This window comes from Lepeophtheirus salmonis, chromosome 13 (assembly GCF_016086655.4).
Source record: "Lepeophtheirus salmonis chromosome 13, UVic_Lsal_1.4, whole genome shotgun sequence".
NCBI classification, from domain to species: Eukaryota; Metazoa; Arthropoda; class Copepoda; order Siphonostomatoida; family Caligidae; genus Lepeophtheirus; species Lepeophtheirus salmonis.
The window spans coordinates 43,070,424-43,088,737 of record NC_052143.2 but is presented as its reverse complement, the minus strand read 5'-3'; the positions used below and the strand labels follow the sequence as shown (position 1 = coordinate 43,088,737).

The 18,314-nt window shown below is 30.8% G+C and overlaps 1 protein-coding gene across 1 annotated transcript in view; it reads left to right on the top strand.

The window, feature by feature from the left end:
* The first annotated feature begins 6,743 nt into the window (after positions 1 to 6,743).
* Positions 6,744 to 18,314, top strand: part of LOC121127610 (calcium/calmodulin-dependent protein kinase kinase 1) — a 32,146-nt gene continuing 20,575 nt past the window's right edge. Inside the window, exon 1 of the mRNA XM_071892650.1 lies at positions 6,744 to 6,976. Within this exon, the coding sequence (XP_071748751.1) occupies positions 6,970 to 6,976 (7 nt within the window). The 5' untranslated portion in view covers positions 6,744 to 6,969. The remainder of the gene's footprint in view (positions 6,977 to 18,314) is intronic.

Here is an 18,314-nt window from a genome sequence, read left to right as displayed (position 1 = left end):
ATCCGGGGAAAAAACACATTTATTAATTCAGGCTCTTTTTAAAATGAAGTTTTTTAATTAATACTCCATAGAATAATAATTAGTTTATTATGAATGAAATGCACTTTATTAAAAGTAATCGTACAAGTGTTGTATTGTTACGTATTGTGGAAGTTGTAGAAAGAAACATGACAGTTTTGTACAAAAATCAGGAAATATAGATACTTTAGGGCCCGGTGGTTATCTCTAAATATTTCTTGATCGTGCACAAACTTTGTATTACATACTTTTTTACCTATGAAAAAGCAAATTTTGGGATCTTAGGAGCACAATTAAAAAAAAAAATATATACATCATATTAATTTACATAGCTTGAACTTAGCAGTGTATATAATCATATTAATGAAATCTTGCTGGCATTTTCCATGTAACATGGAGCGTGTGAAGCTAACGCTTAGCTAGGTTGCATTCTAGAGACTAAAGTACTGCCTGGCTCATCAATATTATCTCATGCTGTTATTGTTAGTATCGTCTCTGTCGTTATTTTTTCGGTTCAGACCAGTCCAGACTTAGTTCTACTAGTCTTTGGGACGTGTCAGTATCAGAGCTGATTAAAAAATAAAATGGAGTGACGTCATCAAGTACCTCTCTTTATAAGCTTTAGGACTGTTATACAAGACGAAACTGAACTGAACCGAAAATTGAATCAATACTTATTATTTTTGAGGAGAGAATATCTATCATTTACATATTGAGTAAACACGTGTGACTCTGCACATGAAAAATGGTGAGTAACGATGATGACTCAAGATTAGTTATTTTGAATGCAACATTTGTCTGTTCGACGACGTCTAATAACTCCAGGCAATGTTAGTTATACATATTGTTAATACATTAAAACACTTATCGCAGTGGTTAATTTAGGAAGAAACGTGACCTAAGGGGTGTGGGTTTATAACACCACACCTGACAGCAAAATCTTTATTTTCAAATTTGGTCATGTTTTGAAAATTAAAAGACCCCCCAATATTAGTTTTACAAATGATAATCCAACGAATATGTTTTTTGCTAAGAAAAACACCCTTCAAATTTTGTTAAAAAATATTATGAAAATTATTGTATGTCACTAGAAAAAAAAGATAAAGCAAATAAGTTCGGCTTTGGTAAAGAGATTTTTAGGAAAAGGAAGACAAGACTGTTCAAATAATAAATAAGAAAAAAGACACATATGTAAATGTTGTGCACAATGAATGGGGGGGGGGGTGCTTTGTAGAGTGCAAGCAGGGAAAATCAAAATGTTTATCTTCAAAATTAATTTTTGGGGATGGAGATATTTTAATAAAAAACATTTCTGATTTGAATACTAAAATAATTATAAAGCATTGTAAGATACAATCCAGATCAGATTTTGAGACAAAAACTGTAGGGCTTAAACTTATAATTTCGTACATATTTTGTTTAGATTAAATGATTGAAGATATAACCGACTCACAAAATATTGAGTATAATCTGTATTTTCTACTCATATTTTGGGTCGAGCAAAACAAGGAACGATTCAAGTTGAACCGAAAGAAAATTCGACACAACACTATTTATTTCCCTTTGTTACTTACATAATCATTGAAGAGCTTTTCATATGTAAAGTAAAGAGTCCAATAAAATTCCAATGCTAAAATGAAATATATTATAAAGATCATGTTTCAATACAAGAAATGGATAACTAACTATGTATGTCATTTCTAGTTTAGGATTGTCATGCTTCACTTCCAGTTGGAAACACAAACTTTTCAATATTAGTCTACAGGGTCGCCCATGTAAATCTGGGCTATCTTTAACCACATGCTGAACAATAAGGAAAACATTTTACTCGGTTATTTTTATTTTAATGTAAGAGGTTAAGTCTTAAGTTTAAGTTAGTTACGCAACTTTAAGTTCAAAACAAGTATTTACGATATAGGAGACCCAGAGGAGCACCATAATCGAATTTGCTCGCCCAGGACAATTTTTCCAATGTGATAGTTGGGCCCATAAAACTCGGGCCTGGTCGGGCTGTAATTTTAAGGCCACTGGGGTTTAATTTTTTTTATTTTGGCTTATTTTTTTTTTGGAGAGGCCTCTGATTGCGTAAGCGGACTTTTAGCTGCAAGCATTTTTGCGAAGGACAATTTGCCAAATGACATTTCACCAAAGGACTATTTGCCAATCAAACATTTCGCCGAAGGAAAAATTTGCCAAGTGTACATTTTGGCTAAGAATAACTTGCCAAATGAACATTTCGCTGAAGGACCATTAGGGACATTTGTATTAAATGTATTGATGTATACGATTGCATATTTTAATTCAATTTAAAACTGGCGTTGTTTCACACGATGATATTAGCCACTAAATTTTTGTCTCATAATAATAATGTACACAACAAACAACGGGCAACGATTTTGTCTGCAACCTTGTTACCACAATCATGCTACAGTAAAGAACAATGATGTTGTGTTTATAAAAGTAATATTAATGAATATAAAAATATTTTTCTGCAATAGAACACTCATTAATTGACCTAAATGACATATATAAAGCATATGAACAATACCTATTTATCATACTACCATTTTCAATTGAATTAAAATATGCAAACGTATATAGGAATAAATTTATAATTTTATTCCCAATTGTTCCAAATAGCCAGCGGCGAAATGCCCTTTCGGAAAATTGTTCTTCAGCAAAATGTCATTCGACAAATTTTACTTTGGCAAAAATGTTTTCGGCTAATTGTGTTAGAACCCTCTGATTGGTTTTTAATGGTTTTGCCGGGTTTTTTAAAGGCTGTAAATTCCTCCTGTGAGCTCATATCCCATAAACCCATAGTGATCTTAGTTTGTTTATAGTGTTAACCTCTCCAGACAGATGGGTTCCATTTAAATAAAAATATATTGTTAAGATACATTAATGCTTGACTTTGGAGTAGGGGTACTTGCCGTTGTGAGATGACAAAATGAGTCTCGAATCACTTGTCTATATTTATGGTTACAACCCGACCTGAATGCACTGCCCCGACCAATCAAGAACTACATTTCTTAGTATAAAAATAACAATAGCATATCAATAGTATAGATTACTAATCGTGCAGTTGTAATATTTATAATATATTTTGCAACACTTGTCTACAGTTTCCGTTTTATATGTATGTATATAGTTCAACATTATATTGTGCATCGCATTGACACACAATGTACGTTCGTACAAAAACAAAATTGTGTAATTAGAAATGAAAAAAATACATGAAATTTAGACAGTCTCTCCATTCTGATACATTATCATAGATGAAAATCCAATGTAAAATGGGCTTGTTAGAAATAAAGAAACCAAAAATCAACACGGTAACTCTGACAATTTGAAAAATGTTTGGGAGAAGAGAAAGAATAATGTTCATGACGTTTCATTAGATCAGCAACAATTAGCTGTGACATGGGAGGAAGGAGAAAAGGATATTAACAAGTACATTGGCAAGAATGACCCCAATGTCGATCCCCAATTCTACTTTGAGTCCAACAAGGACTTACAATCATAACTCCGCAACAAATCATCAGGGTTACGCTCAGTCTTTTATGAGTACAAGCGAATGTTAAATCAGGTTTTAAATATAGTTGAATTTATTTAGGAAAGTATGTTCACTATTCAGGAATTAAATAATAATGACAACTGCTAAGGGGAAAAAAATCATTCTTCAGATTAATTATTCCAAAAAAACGCGACAACTTAAAAAGAACACCGAATTACTTCGTTTGTTCTGATAATTTAATTGTGTCGTCTGCAAGGGATTTCTTCAGCCAAACGCAAACCTCTCTCTCCAACTTGGACAACAACAATGATACCCTTATGACGACTGATCCTTAAACTAAAAATTGTTTAGTAAGACATTACATTGAAAGTAATCAATGTACATAGTAATTGAAAGTTGTACACACAAAACCAGATCCATCCTTTTTCAATATACATATCAAACTATATTTTAGCTACAATCAAAGATAATAATTATAACTATACCCATTAGCAAGAAAAAAAGATGTATTAATATTCGGAAACAATTGTCAAAAAGCGAAACCTTATAGACATTAAGAAAATGAAGGTCAAAATGAACGCCATTCATATTTTTTTCTCCTCAATTGTTCATTTTTCATTCATGTTTGTTTTTCCGATAAATGTCCAAGCCTGCCAATATCTGGCCCTCTAATTCTCCTTATATACATTTTTTTGGAAAAAATTTCAAATGTTTTGGGAACAAAAATCTACATCTATTTAAGAAAAATAAAATTTTTTGGAAAAAGATTACGAATATAACATTTTTGGGAAAAACATTTCAAACATAAAATTTTTTGTAAAAATATTTCAAATATTAATTTGAAGAAAAATTTCAAAAATCCATAGTTATTCACAGAAAATTGAAACATTTGAGGAAATTTTTTGAAAAATTCAGTTTTTTAAATAAAATTTCAAAAATTGAAGCTCAAATATTAGATTTCTTTGAAAAAAATCAACAAAATCTACATTTACAGGGTTCAGAAACAAAAGGTGGACAGAATAACTGATTCTAGAAAAATGTCAAATTTTTTTTTTTAACAAAACTTTGAGACACGACTATGTGAACATAGCCCTCAGCAGCAATCACAGCCTCCACACTGTGACGGAAAGCCTTGCAGGAGTTGATGATGAACTTCTCGGACAAGTTTTCTTCACAATGGCGGATTCAGAGAGTCCATGTTCCGGTGAGATGCCCAGTTAGTCTCCCTCTCCAATTTGGCACACACATCAAAGTCCAACGTGTTCAAATCCGGTGAAAGTGATGGTCACATGTCCTTGTGCCAAAAATCAGCCATGTTGTCGGAGTAGAACTTCTGGTATTTGGCCGATGTGTGTGAGGGTGCACCATCTTGGGTCCACACATAGTTGTCCTCTGGGTAGGTGGTCTTGAGACATGGAAGTATGGTGAACCTCAGCACCTTGTAGTAGGCCTCCTGGCCGATTTTCTCCCCAGCCTTAAATACGAAGGGAGGCATCTTCTTTCTGTCGGACGCCACGACCTCCAGGACCATTGTTAGGGCCGGATGTTTTGTACGGAACACCCCCTGACCTCCTCTGGTGATCCCCTAAGCCAATGGTCGTTCCGACAATTGTAGACCTGGTCCACGGCGAAAATCTTCTTGCCAAAGAATTTTTTTACTGTGGATCCATTTGCCTTGATCCACACACGAATTTTCTTGTACCTCTGTAGTATCCTTTTCTTCAGAGTGTCCGTCAACGGGTGGCGTGGGATCCTTGTGTAAGAGGATCACCCCAATTCCTCATTCACAGCCCTCCTGATTGTCCCCTAGTCCCCGTCAAACGCGTTAAAGAGGCGATTCATGGATTTTGTGGGCTCCTCCTTCATTTTCTTCTTCAGTTCCCCCAGAAACTCAGAATCCCTTTTCAAGCTGTGTCAAATATTAAATTTTCCAGTAAAAAGTAAAAAATCCTTTGTTTTTTATGGGGGGAGTCAGCCTCTCCAGTTCACCCACTGAGTACGGCCCTGATGATCCAACTGTTTATTTAGATATCGCTCCAAGCCCTAATCAAGATAAATAGAGATGCTCCGTGTAATACAGAGAATATATATCTTTTAAAAAATAGGATTAAGCAATACTATAAGCTTTTTAAGATCCAGAAAAATATCTCAGATCTTTTTGAAGATCTGTAACAGTTTGATTACCCAAAGCCAGTTCGGTTCTTGGATTTTTCGGATAATACAAGTTTACTACCCGTCCTATCTCTAATCTCGGAGCAAATTAAGTCACCAAAAATGAAATGAAGGTTATACTCTATTGATGACATTCTTGAGTAATTTAAATCATCTCACAAATTTGAATAACAAGTCTATATTTAACTCAAATATGTCCATGAAATATTGGGCAGAATAATATATGATTTAAAAAAGGATGTATTGTAGAGGTTCTCCTTTTCTGTATATTTTTCTTCAAGATTGCATTATCTCCCCACATAATATGTAAAATTCCGTAATAAGAGACATTTTGGGTTCACTCACTCTCAATAACAAAAGAAATTGTTAAACATCACAAAACCTATGTTCAATGTCGAAGGAACATATTATCTACCTAGGGCATGCACGTATTTTTTGACTTACCTTTATTTAAATATTTTCTCTTTGCCCTCCAAGTTCAATATAAAGAAGAATGTGTTGTAGGAGCCCAGGTGAGGGATCCACAGAGTACAAAAGTACATACACATGAATAAAGAAGGCCTTGAAGTTATATACTAAAAAAATGTCTTTTACGTGATGAACTAAATCTGCATAAATACAAATTTCGATCCTAAGAACAATCTCATATAAAAGAAAAAAAGTATACAATGACCTTGAAAGAGGATCAGGGTTTTCTTTAATAGCATCATAACTCTATCATATGATGACTAATCATGGATACAATGATGTTGGGGCTGTGATTAAAGACAGCTGAAGAAGCTTTTCATTTAGAAATCTGAAAGCAGCATGGGTTGTTGTTGAATTATTTCCCAAAACCAAAGAACCATAGAGCTATAAATAGGTACAAGAGTTACGTACATATACACATATAATAATAATTAGGTTATCTGTATGAGTTTACGCATACGTACAATCAAACAGGGGAGAATGTGACGCGCGAGCGCGTCACACATGATCTTCCTTATTTGTGTAGTGTATTACATATTTTAACATCAGAGTTTTGGAGACTCAGTTATATATGGTGAAGCATTGTGATATTGTGTACGTAGGGTCTCTCTAGATCTGACATAATTTGGCCATTTCTTACACTTCTTGTAATAATTAAGAAATTACCTCCAAAAAGGAAGGTTCGTGTAGTATACCATTCAAATGTGATCACCTTGTCTCCTGCAAATATCTATATTTTGGTCAATATTATCTGTTCAGTCGTGAAATAATCCTTCAAGTACTAATCCTTCAACATGAGCGGTAAGTCAATTATATCAGCCATGCTTAACTAGCTTCACTGAACATATCAAGCTGCTATTCACAAGGAACAAAAAGATTTCATAGCAGACTGATTTAAATATTAGTTTCAAAATTTTGTGTTTTTTTTTTTTTTTTGTAATCTTTCTATACTTTACCCGGGCATGAAGGATCCATATTTACAATACAAACACAGACACTCTTCAAATTAAAGATAGATTTGAAACCTACGTTGTATTATAACATATGTACAACATGAATACTTCTTTTTATCTTCAAGCTGAGTTAATAACGAAGAAAAATAGTACCGTTAGTCCATCTCTTCTTTAAGAAAAGAATACTTTATATAACACGTTCATATAAGTTATAACTTATAATAACTAAGTAACTAGTGATAGAACAAAGTTTAGGAATATTATAATTATTTAGAAAAAATAAATCTATTATTCATAATAGATTTGCTTATCCTATAAATGTTTATCGTATTGACAATCAAAAAATGACAATCGAAATCGACGATTTCTATTATTTTATCCACATTTTTTAAAAATTAGTCTTGCCTATTATAGTATCAAGACCATAAACCCTATTCCCATTTTCAGCCGTCTGGCTTTCGTTTTAACTTTTATCGAATAACAAATGTAAAATAGGGGATATTTTCTCTTTATTGCTATCCATCTTTAAACGCGCGCTCTAAAAATAAAAAGTTAAACACGAACAAAACTGTCTACAATGTATTTTTGAGTACAAAATTTTATCTTTCTAACACCATATAGCGTAAACTGATCACACTTATACAACACAAGATATACAATACTAAAACCATCTATTGGAAAAAGAATGGATCTTTTTTTTTTTTTTTACTAAACTTATTATTACAATAAAGTATATCAATTTACCATTTGAACTAGTTTAGTAAAAATTTCAGTAGATTACTTGAGAACATGTGAATATTTTCCCATTACCTTTAATTTAGCCCTAATTAAACTCGTAATTAGCCTAAAGAAAATTATAGAATTTGTTTAAGGAGACGGCATAATTATAAGAGCAATATACCTCTTGAGAGTAGTTTTTTTTTGTGGATACTGTTCATCATCCTAATAGTTTGATCATTAACTATGCAATATACACCAATTAACACACAAATTAGTTTATATAAGTGGTATATAATCCTTGCTTAAAAAAAATACGAATATGTGGATACTGGTTTTAGATGAATCAATTTAGTTTAATAAGTCTATTCTTTGCTTCTACTTATGTAAAATATCATAGATTAGGTGTTTAACCAAAACTATAATAATGGTGTTGCTGAATAATAATACTCACTTCAGAATATTATAAATTCCATATGTTACTTTTGAAACTTTCTTTTTTTTATGACGTTTTAAAATCAAGTTTCATATATATTAAAATAACAAACATTTATAAAATAAAACACATTAGTTTGTTGTAATTTTTAACACAAACAATGAGTAAAGTAAAAATGTTATATAATTTATTAATATACATCAAATATATATTATGAATCGTAAAGTACAATAAAATAGGGCATGAAATAAGGTTAAGGGTAGTTTCATTATATTTCAACAAATTTTCAAACAATTTTATACTTACTACGATTAAAATTTATTTTAACTATATTGTTGCATAGAATTTCTTTAAAAATGATCACCTAAATTTTTTTTTTTTTAAATCCGCTAACCGGTAAGCGAGATATGGGCCCTTTTTGAAACCTTCCCCACTAGGTGGGGCTTACATATAGAATAACTTTACTAACTGATTTTAGAGGTCATAAAAGTATGATTTTGGTGACAAATTAAATGTTCTTTGGGGTAACGAGCTTGAATTTGATGATATAATTAGTTTAAAACTAATTATGAGAAGATAATGATTTTCAATGTTTGTATGTTTCAAGAGGCATATCTATGGGGCCCATCTGAGGAAATTGCAGAAAATATGTTCTATAGTATCTAAACCATTTCTCATTAAAATTGAAAAAAAAACGTAGGTATGTTTTCTTATATGAAATAATCTCATTTTTTTTAGAACTGAAGTAAAGTTCAGGTTTTTGCAACCTTGACCTTTCAATTATGGCAATAAAGAGATTGTTGTTTTGATCAATTGAGATGCCCACTTGAGGTAGTACTATACCGATAAATTTCCTTGAAATTGTCTGATCCTTGTAATTTATCTCTATCAAAGTACTACTAAACTTGTCTCGTATAGAGTTAATCGCTTAATTAATCTTTAATATCTTGATGATTTTGTGGCTATATCAGTTCATGGTAGGATAACTATTTATTCTCCTCTTGTAGCTAGAGACTTAGACTATAAAAAGGGGCAGCATATTTTTATAGCATTGATCAATTCAATTGTTGAGAGTATCAAATTATTTAATTTGAAAGGTTTGGACTATTATCCAAGGCTGTCGATACTAAAGTGCTTGTTGAAAACAATTAAATACGCTCATGGAGTCTAATTTCGTCAAAAAAAAACCTAACTTCCTTAACACGTTGGGCTTGATCTATTACAAAAACATTAACTTTAAGGTTATCTTCACCATCATCAATCCTACAACCAAAAACCCCGAATTTATTTACCATTGTGTTGTATTTCAAAAAAGCAAATAAATGAAACTAACTATTTAAATTATGTCCAAAGATGTAAGAACGAACAGCAGATTGTTTTAAAGTATCATGTTCTCTTCTTATCAAGACCCTGTATGACTATATTCAACATTACATTTCAATTATGTATTTATTTAAATGAATTTGAATATTTATACAACAATCGGAACAATTTATTTGCGCTAATCACATAACCTATTTTTATCTTACATATTGTGTTACATAAAATTGATAAGTTAAAAAAAGAAATCTAAAAACCAGTAGTTAGACAAGAATACATACGATAAAGTGGAAACGTCCTCTCACCTCTCCATGTGTTATCAAAAGTTATCGGAGATACGGAGCATGTTCGAGGAAAGGGTTGAGGAAGGCTATGGAGTAACATTGAGGCAGAAGGATCTTGATGTTTGCAAGAGATGACGAAGACATGAAGATAGATACACTTATTACGGGGCTCTTTTTTATTGTTTACAAAAATAAATGCCAGTTAAACAGTTCAATGGTACTGCTACGTTAATCCTGTCACAAATTGGAATATGGAGAATGTAATGAACTTGATATTTACAATTGACATATATAGCAGTATCTTTTTATCTTTCTGAAAAATAAATAGATGTTATTGGCACTCAAAAATAGAAAGAATACATACGATGCCAGTCATTTATCAAGTATATATTTCGTTATTAGAAAAATTATAGAATATTTTATTCAAAATGTTGTTTCACATATGACAAGTGCAAGAACTTCTACAAACAAAGGACATTTATCCTATATATGAATTTAGTTTTCTTGATCTGACTTCAGCTTATTTTATAAACGTACAGTTCCATTTCTTTTTAACAGCAAGGATTTTTTGAGAAAAATTCAAAATATTGTCAACTTTTCTTTGAGATATTGGATAAAAACTGATATTTAGTACGCTGTTACCTTGGCCTGGGCAAAAAAAAAAATATATATATATAGCAAAAAACCTTGGTTTGAGGGGGCTACAGCCAATCCCCTTAAGACAGTCCTGGTAACAGTTAAGTAAGGGGATATATAGCTACTCTTGGTAATAGTATATAATATTTGACGTCACTATTATAAAGCGTGGTGGAAAAGCGTTATGATATAGCCTTGTAATTCTATTAACCTTATAATCCCAAAATAATGGTATTTATACTGCCTTTTATATTTTCCCCATTTTTTTTTTGAAATATTTTACATTAAACTCAATAAATACTTAAATACTTTGAAAAAATTCATTATAAGGAATTATTCATTAAGGATATAAAAGGAGTTGGAGCAACAAATCAAAAGTTTAGTACTTAAGGGATTCAGTCTGGTCCGGATAAATTTTTGTCAGTCCTAGGACTGACCAAAAAATTACAACAACAACAAAAATAATAGTTTTGCTTATTGTACATATGAGTCGTGTTGTGTTGGTCCTTATATAGGTCGGAAGACTGAAGTCTTCCGAGTTTAGCTCCAGCTTTGTCCTTCATATCAGTCCTAAAACTGATAAAGTTCGATTCTTGATGACGTCATGGAACTTTTTTATTAGAGCAAATGAATAAGAAGTAATACAAAATATAAATTTATCTACATGAATATTTTCTCCTCGAAAATGGCGTTTTTCACCACAACAGATTACTTGAATTGAGCTTGTGCAGGGTTGTCCTCAGGGGAAGGATACCCCCCCCCCACAAATTAAGAATTTTTTGCTATTTACGAAAAACAAATTGTTCAGCATGAAAAAATTAAATATTTGAAATTCAATTTAATTTTTGGAAAATTTTCTTTATTTTTTTTGAGAATAGCTATGGATTTTTGAAATTCTTTAATAATAATTTTAAAAAACTTAGCCTCTCCCCAATATATAATGTTTTGGGCGACCCTTTTTATCCCTTCCAGATAGTATTAGAGGTTTCATTGTACATAGTACTTACAAAATTAATGAGGACCGGACTGAAAGGACTTAAGTCTTTTTAGACCAATCCAACCCTATTGATGATATATTAAGGTTAGTTTTGGTTTGGTATAAAAAAACTAAAAAGAATGCACTCCTATCTGAACATTCTTAATAAATTTGTCAGTCTTGTGACTTTTTTGTTTATTACAACAGCTACAAATGACATTGTTACAAACTACGTTATTTCAGCCTTTGAATTTACTCTTAACTATGGATGTACCAATTCCAAAATTACATCTGATTCCGATACCATCTTTATGAACGATTCTGATTCCTTATTAATATTATGTATAAAGGAAATAAATTAACCAATAACGAAATGATTTCCTTTTTTTTATGTTTAACGTTTTATTAATTAGGGGTTAACGAGAAAAGAAATGAGTTTTTTCCTTGAAATATTGTCGGGCCCTTATCTAAATTGACAACGATAATGAGCGTTTTTGAAGAGGCTCTTCTTTTAAAATTAAAGTTCATACTTTCAGCTATTCAATGCAATACTTTTAAACTTTTCAAATTTATTCGTTTTGAAGCTATGAACCTCTGAATAAAAAGCACCTATTTCCCATTTTAAACAAAGATAACTCGGGTTAAAAGTGTAATGGATACATTTTAAAAATGGTTTTAGAATTTTTTAAGATTTGACTTTAAAATATATTACCATCATTTATCCCTATCTTCAACAACGACGGCTTAACCCAGCTTTGAACCTTAAAAGAGCGAAAAAATAAGGCCATATTTGGAATTAAGGGGTTCAATTTTATTGAATAGAGCCTATACTGCTTTTGTAGCATTTTTGCTGTTGGACAGTGTTATTAGACTTAAGATTTGTGAGCCATCGCTCACAAAATTTCTCATTTTGTCCTTTATTATTAATTATTCTATACTATGAATATGAAATAAATAGAGAAAGTTTATATTCTTTAGATTACACAACAGGTTTTAAAGACTCTTCGATAATATTTTTGGAGAGAAAATTCACTTAACCCTGAAGATATGGGCAACTTCAATTTGCTCCAACTACTGATATAGACATTGTTTTAAAACTACCAATACTGATTGAAGGGAAAAATTAACAGAAGAAAATCATTCTAAAATATTTATTTGATGATAATGACAAATGTTTCAATAAAATATGTTAAATATAAAATAACCCTAAGGACTCTAAATTATCCTTATAAAATTGCATTTTTTTAAAAATACGAATTGCAAATTTTGATATTTTTGGTTGCCATTTTTTTAAATTTTAGCGTTCTGTTTTAGCTCATTTTGGCCTGAAAAAATTGCTCAAAAATACTAAGTCTAATAATTATGATTATATTTAGACGTAAATAGTTTGAAATTAATATTATTTACAAAATAGTTCCTCTTGTTGCTTATTTCTTGTTAACTCATATTTTTATAGTTTATTGCCCGAAATAATGAATAGACTTTCATTTTCAATGGAAGGACCTCTGTATTTTGTTATGTTAGTCTAATATTATATGTTAATATTAAAGAAAAAATAATTTTATCTGGCACCCCCTCAAGTAGAAGTTCCTAGTCTTCAACCTACGTATTATATTTCTTTGATCTTTTTATTGGTTGACGTTTTGAAATAATAAATTTTCCTTTTTTTTTTTGCTTAATAATATATATAATTAAATGCGTACAGGTATTGGTGAAATTGGCATTATTAATGCAATTCTGAACCTTAAAAAAGACCGATTCTGATGCATCAGTATCCTTTTCATAAAGACGAAATACCTAATGTTAAGTTAACTTTCTATCTAGAAAATATCAGTTTCTTTCATCCGGATTTAACTTTATCGATGCCTTAAAGTATAAGTTACAAGTATATTATTGATCAAGGACAACAACACACTCTAATACTTATAAAAAAATAAAACTTCCATGACATAAATATTAAATACATACATACATTAATTTATATTACGTAGAGTTTATGAAACAAATGATAATGTCATAACAAGATTTGTTCATGAGTTGAATCATTTATTTTTCTCAATGAACTCTTGAACTCTTTCTGAGTCTAACTGTATACATAAAGAAGCTTCATTGGAGCAGCATATATACGGGTAGAGAATGTTAGTATCCAGAGTGGGTTCTTGGTACGATTGCACACCGACTTGACTAGTACACAAATAACTTAAGACGTCTCTACATTTAACCTGCCTTAAATATAAATCGAGTTAGTGCAGTCGGTTATAAAAGAAGCTTAACTTTAGACTCTAAGTATATATTTGTAATGATAAGTTTTTAAGTAATAACATTGGACTGCGACTTATTTCACAAACATAAATATTAATTATGTTTCTTTCTGTCAACTGTCGATTTATCTGCTCCCCTCCTCCTTGATCAGTATTTTGAATGTTTATTGATTGAATTTCAATTATCTTTTGTTAAAATGTGCACTCATTTTAGGCCCTTTCCCTTTTTTTTTTTTTTTTGTGGAAAGATACAATAAAGGTAACGATTTGTAGGATTATTCGTGTAACTTTTATTAAATATGTAGGTATATGGTCTACACTTCTTAGTACTGTCTTTAAAAAAAAGGAAAATTTGTGAAAAAACTCTAAAATATTTATTTCCCCATAAAAGAAAGGTGGAAAATGTTGACCTCTCCATGTAGTCAACTTTATTCTATACATGGCCTTTCCTCTAAAGACATAGAGAAAAAAGGCCCCGAAATATGTTGGTAATTAGCCAATTCCTCCCAACTATGGAATTATTATTCAATAATTCTTAGACACTGTTCTCAGTTTAAAAGGAACTAAGTTATAATTCAACCTATCAAGGTTCAGAACACTGATTAGGCGAAAAAGAAGCAAAAATATCGACGGCTGACAAAGAAAAACATTTTATATTTTTGCAAGGTAACGCCCTACCACCCCTCTCAATATCTTGTTAACTATACTTTGCAACCTTCTCACTAAAAAGAAAGTGAAAAAAGGTTCATACTCAGTCCCCATTTGCCTAAATATTCCGAAATATGAAATTATATTTAATAATTGTTGGGAACAAAAGTGATTTGAATAACAAATGCCTACATCCTTACTCAATAAAGTAGTCATCAGTTGAAAATAAACAATGCACATACTGTGGGGAAGTGATTGTAAGTTCAGAGCACCTCTTCTTCCTCTGCCCGTATGTACTACAATTACTTTACAGATTAGGGGAGATTGTACAACAATAATAGGCTAATGAAAACCACGAAGAGACATTGCCATTCACCCAGAGAAGTTCAAAATGGAAGCCTTGATAGCAAAAATAGGCAAAATCTTGTACGCGGCAAAAACGCGAATAAAAAGACAATAAATCATGGATGGAGGTAATAGTTAAGAGAGTAAATTAATCTTCTGTGAATAACTATGGATTTTTTTTTGTATCCATAACCTAAGCCCTCCTTGACCCTTGAATTGAAACTTCAAAAACTCTTCCTGTCTAAAATAAGAAACTATGTGATTTAAAATGTTTCTTGTTTGGAGTAGAAAAAATTGCACGTTAGTACATTGTGTGCTTCCGAAACACGACACATTTTTAATCACTTAAATTTGATAGGGAGAGTTTTTGAGGTTCCAAGATTATTATGCAAAGTTCTTAGAAATAAATTGTCTATACACGTGTACGTGTACACGCATGATAGATATTGTATTCCACATTTACTCTTTTTAACAGTTTTTATTTCAAAATATTTTGTTTTAATAAGTGTTTTGATACGACAGTTTATTATGTATTTTATGCGAGAACACTATTTTTTTATTAACAGTGTAATAAGCTGTCTTAGTCCAAGATTGTAATGTTCTTCTTAGCTTTTATTAGTATATACAATATGTACAAGGAGGTTAAATAATAATTATAAAAGAAAAATAGTTCACATCTTAACAAGAGCTCATTCGAAATCAACCAATCAACGCTTAGAAGAGTCATTAAGGAAATAAAATAGAATAATCGAAAATAGTTAATTTTTATATTATTGAGGTAACACCGTGTAAAGCCTGGATCTTTCCTCCAATTAGAGAAAATAACCCCAAAATCAGTCAATTAACTATGTAATTATTATTCATTTAATAGGAAGGAATAAATCATTGATAAACAACAAATAATTTGAGTCCAACCAATCAACTTTCAAAAAACTAATAAGAGAAATATATATGTACTATCGACAGCTGGAAAAAAATACATTTTTAACTTTTGCTTAAGTGGAATAGAGCCTTGAAATTTTATATATTATTATTCTATTAATACTTCTAAAAGAAAAAAACTGTTTTAGAATATTTGTATTGATCATAACGTAATAATTGGATATACCTTAAATGTCAACGTTTTCACTGACGGTATATGTAAATTGCATCATAATTGAAGGAGACTCCATCTTAAGTATACGAAGTTTATATTTTTACTACATAAAATGGACAAATTTCATATAAATATTCATGAAACTTCATTTAATGGGGTTAAGAATTAAAAAAAAAAAAGATTTAACATCTCCATTGAATACTACTTGATGGAAATGATAAACATTGACATTTGAAAATAATCATAAGAATATGTACTAAAAATCCATATGAAATGTACAAATTTGTAGATATTTTTTTTTACGATTAAGGATGGGAAAAGTAGGATAATTAGAAAAAAATATATTATAGCTTCCATTGTAATCGTTAATTTTTATCTACATTATCAAAATAAGATTGTATAAAGAAGTAAACACATATTCTTGGACATCTTAAAGTCAGTTATATAATAAAACCAGAACTACATTTTTACTTCTTATTTAGGCCCTCAAAGTGGCCTACATCAGAAATCCTGACGTCACATGTGCGCTCGAAAAATTAATGGTGTTATTTTTGACGATTTATAAAAATTACTGATTAATAACTATTCTATATTATGAAGTTAAAATGGCCACAGATATATTACTCCGAAATAAGTAATAGTTTCAAATTAAATATATAATCACATCATGTAAATTTGTTCATAAGAATGGTTGTTGCTGTAATTAAATATGGTGTTATGTCGTACATATTGTTGCTTCTTCAATCTGCTTATATAAGAAAATCACAACTTGTACACGATATATAAAGATGTGTGAGTACTTTAGTGAACCAAGGTGATAACTAATCTTTTTTTTTTTCGTAACAAAAAAATAAGAATAATAATTAATATATTATATCTCAAAGTTGGACTTCTGAGTAGGACTACTATCAGTGATACCACCTACTAAATTTAATCCTAATCTATTTTCTTTTGAAATTACCCATAAATGGCCTATGTAAGAATCGTTTGAATGGTCTTACCTTAGCTAGTTTGACTCTTATTCGATATAATGAAACTTCCTCTTATATCAGAGCTGTTTTATCTTATTACACAATTATTTAAGGAATACTTTGGCTCTTACTTTTTACATGTATTGACCTATAGTAAATTCGGGGGACTTCTGTGTTCCCTGGACAACTTTTAAAATGCAATTGTCGAACAAAAACAGTCACTAAGTGTATGAAAAATGTGTGATGTAATCATATCTAATAAGAAAGTTATGAGTTTCTTTTGATTTGAGAAGTATTATAATTAATTTTGTATATAAATTAAACGAAAAAACTTTAAAAAAGTATTATTTGTGAGGAGGTACAACTGTTAGATATCGTAATAAACAAATAAGTAAACAAGAAACTACACAAAATCAACTCATTCCAAGGGGCACAAGATGGAACTACCATTCGTGGCCATGTATAGCATATACGTTTAAGTAAACAACAAAAATCACGCATTGTTTTCTACCTAATAAATTCAAACTTTTGTTGATGAAATATTTAATAATTAAAGATGAAAATAATATGACAATGGAAGAGGGAGTGTCTTTCTGTAGTTGCTACCTGAATAGATATTTTTCCATTTTCTAAAGCTGTTATCCTTATTATTTTATTCTTGAAAAGAAAAAGATAACTATAAAGTGATTACTTGTTCGTGAAGGACGAAAAATTACATTGGGTATTTACTATGGAGTCATAAATTTGTTTCCAGGCTTGTCGGTCGGAGTTTTTTCTGATCAATGATCAATTTCGATTAAATCGCTGATCGTAGTATCACAATCGGTCTTGATCTTTATATGGATATATCGTAACAGAAATTATTAAAAAAAAATGCGATCCAATCAATTAGTACAAAATTACATATCATGTAAAAGTGCTGTGGTTTTCGAGACCAGTCTTTGTCTTGAGACGGGACTCGAGACTATTTTTTTGAAGTTTTGGTCTCGTCTGAGTCTTGACATATCAAAGTCTTGGTCTTGGATCTAATCCACTCGGTCTTGGTCTTGCACTAAAGATACTGGTATTGATCTTGGTCTTGATTTTCGTCTCGAACTTTATTACCTCAGTCTTGACTTGGTCTCGATCCTTATATATGTCTTGGGAACTGATTTTTGCCGATATTTATAAATAGGAATTTTTGACACTTCAAATACAAAAGAGTAATTTAATTACCAAACGTCCCAAATAGATGAATACGACCAAGCAGGAAGTGGAAAGATGCCTGGCTGATGACTCTGGAGGTAGAAAAATCATCTTGGCCTACCGGAGGGCCAAAAAAGGTATTTCAAAGATAGAATGTTGTGCTTTTGAGTTGTGCCCAGAGCGAGAGTTTGTTCTCAAATGCCAAACTGATCCTGAGAAGGACTAGAGAGAGTCTGAGAGACGAAAAAATTTGTGAAGCAGCTCCTGTTAATGTAAAATAAAGAGTTAGAAGAGAAATAATTTATATATAT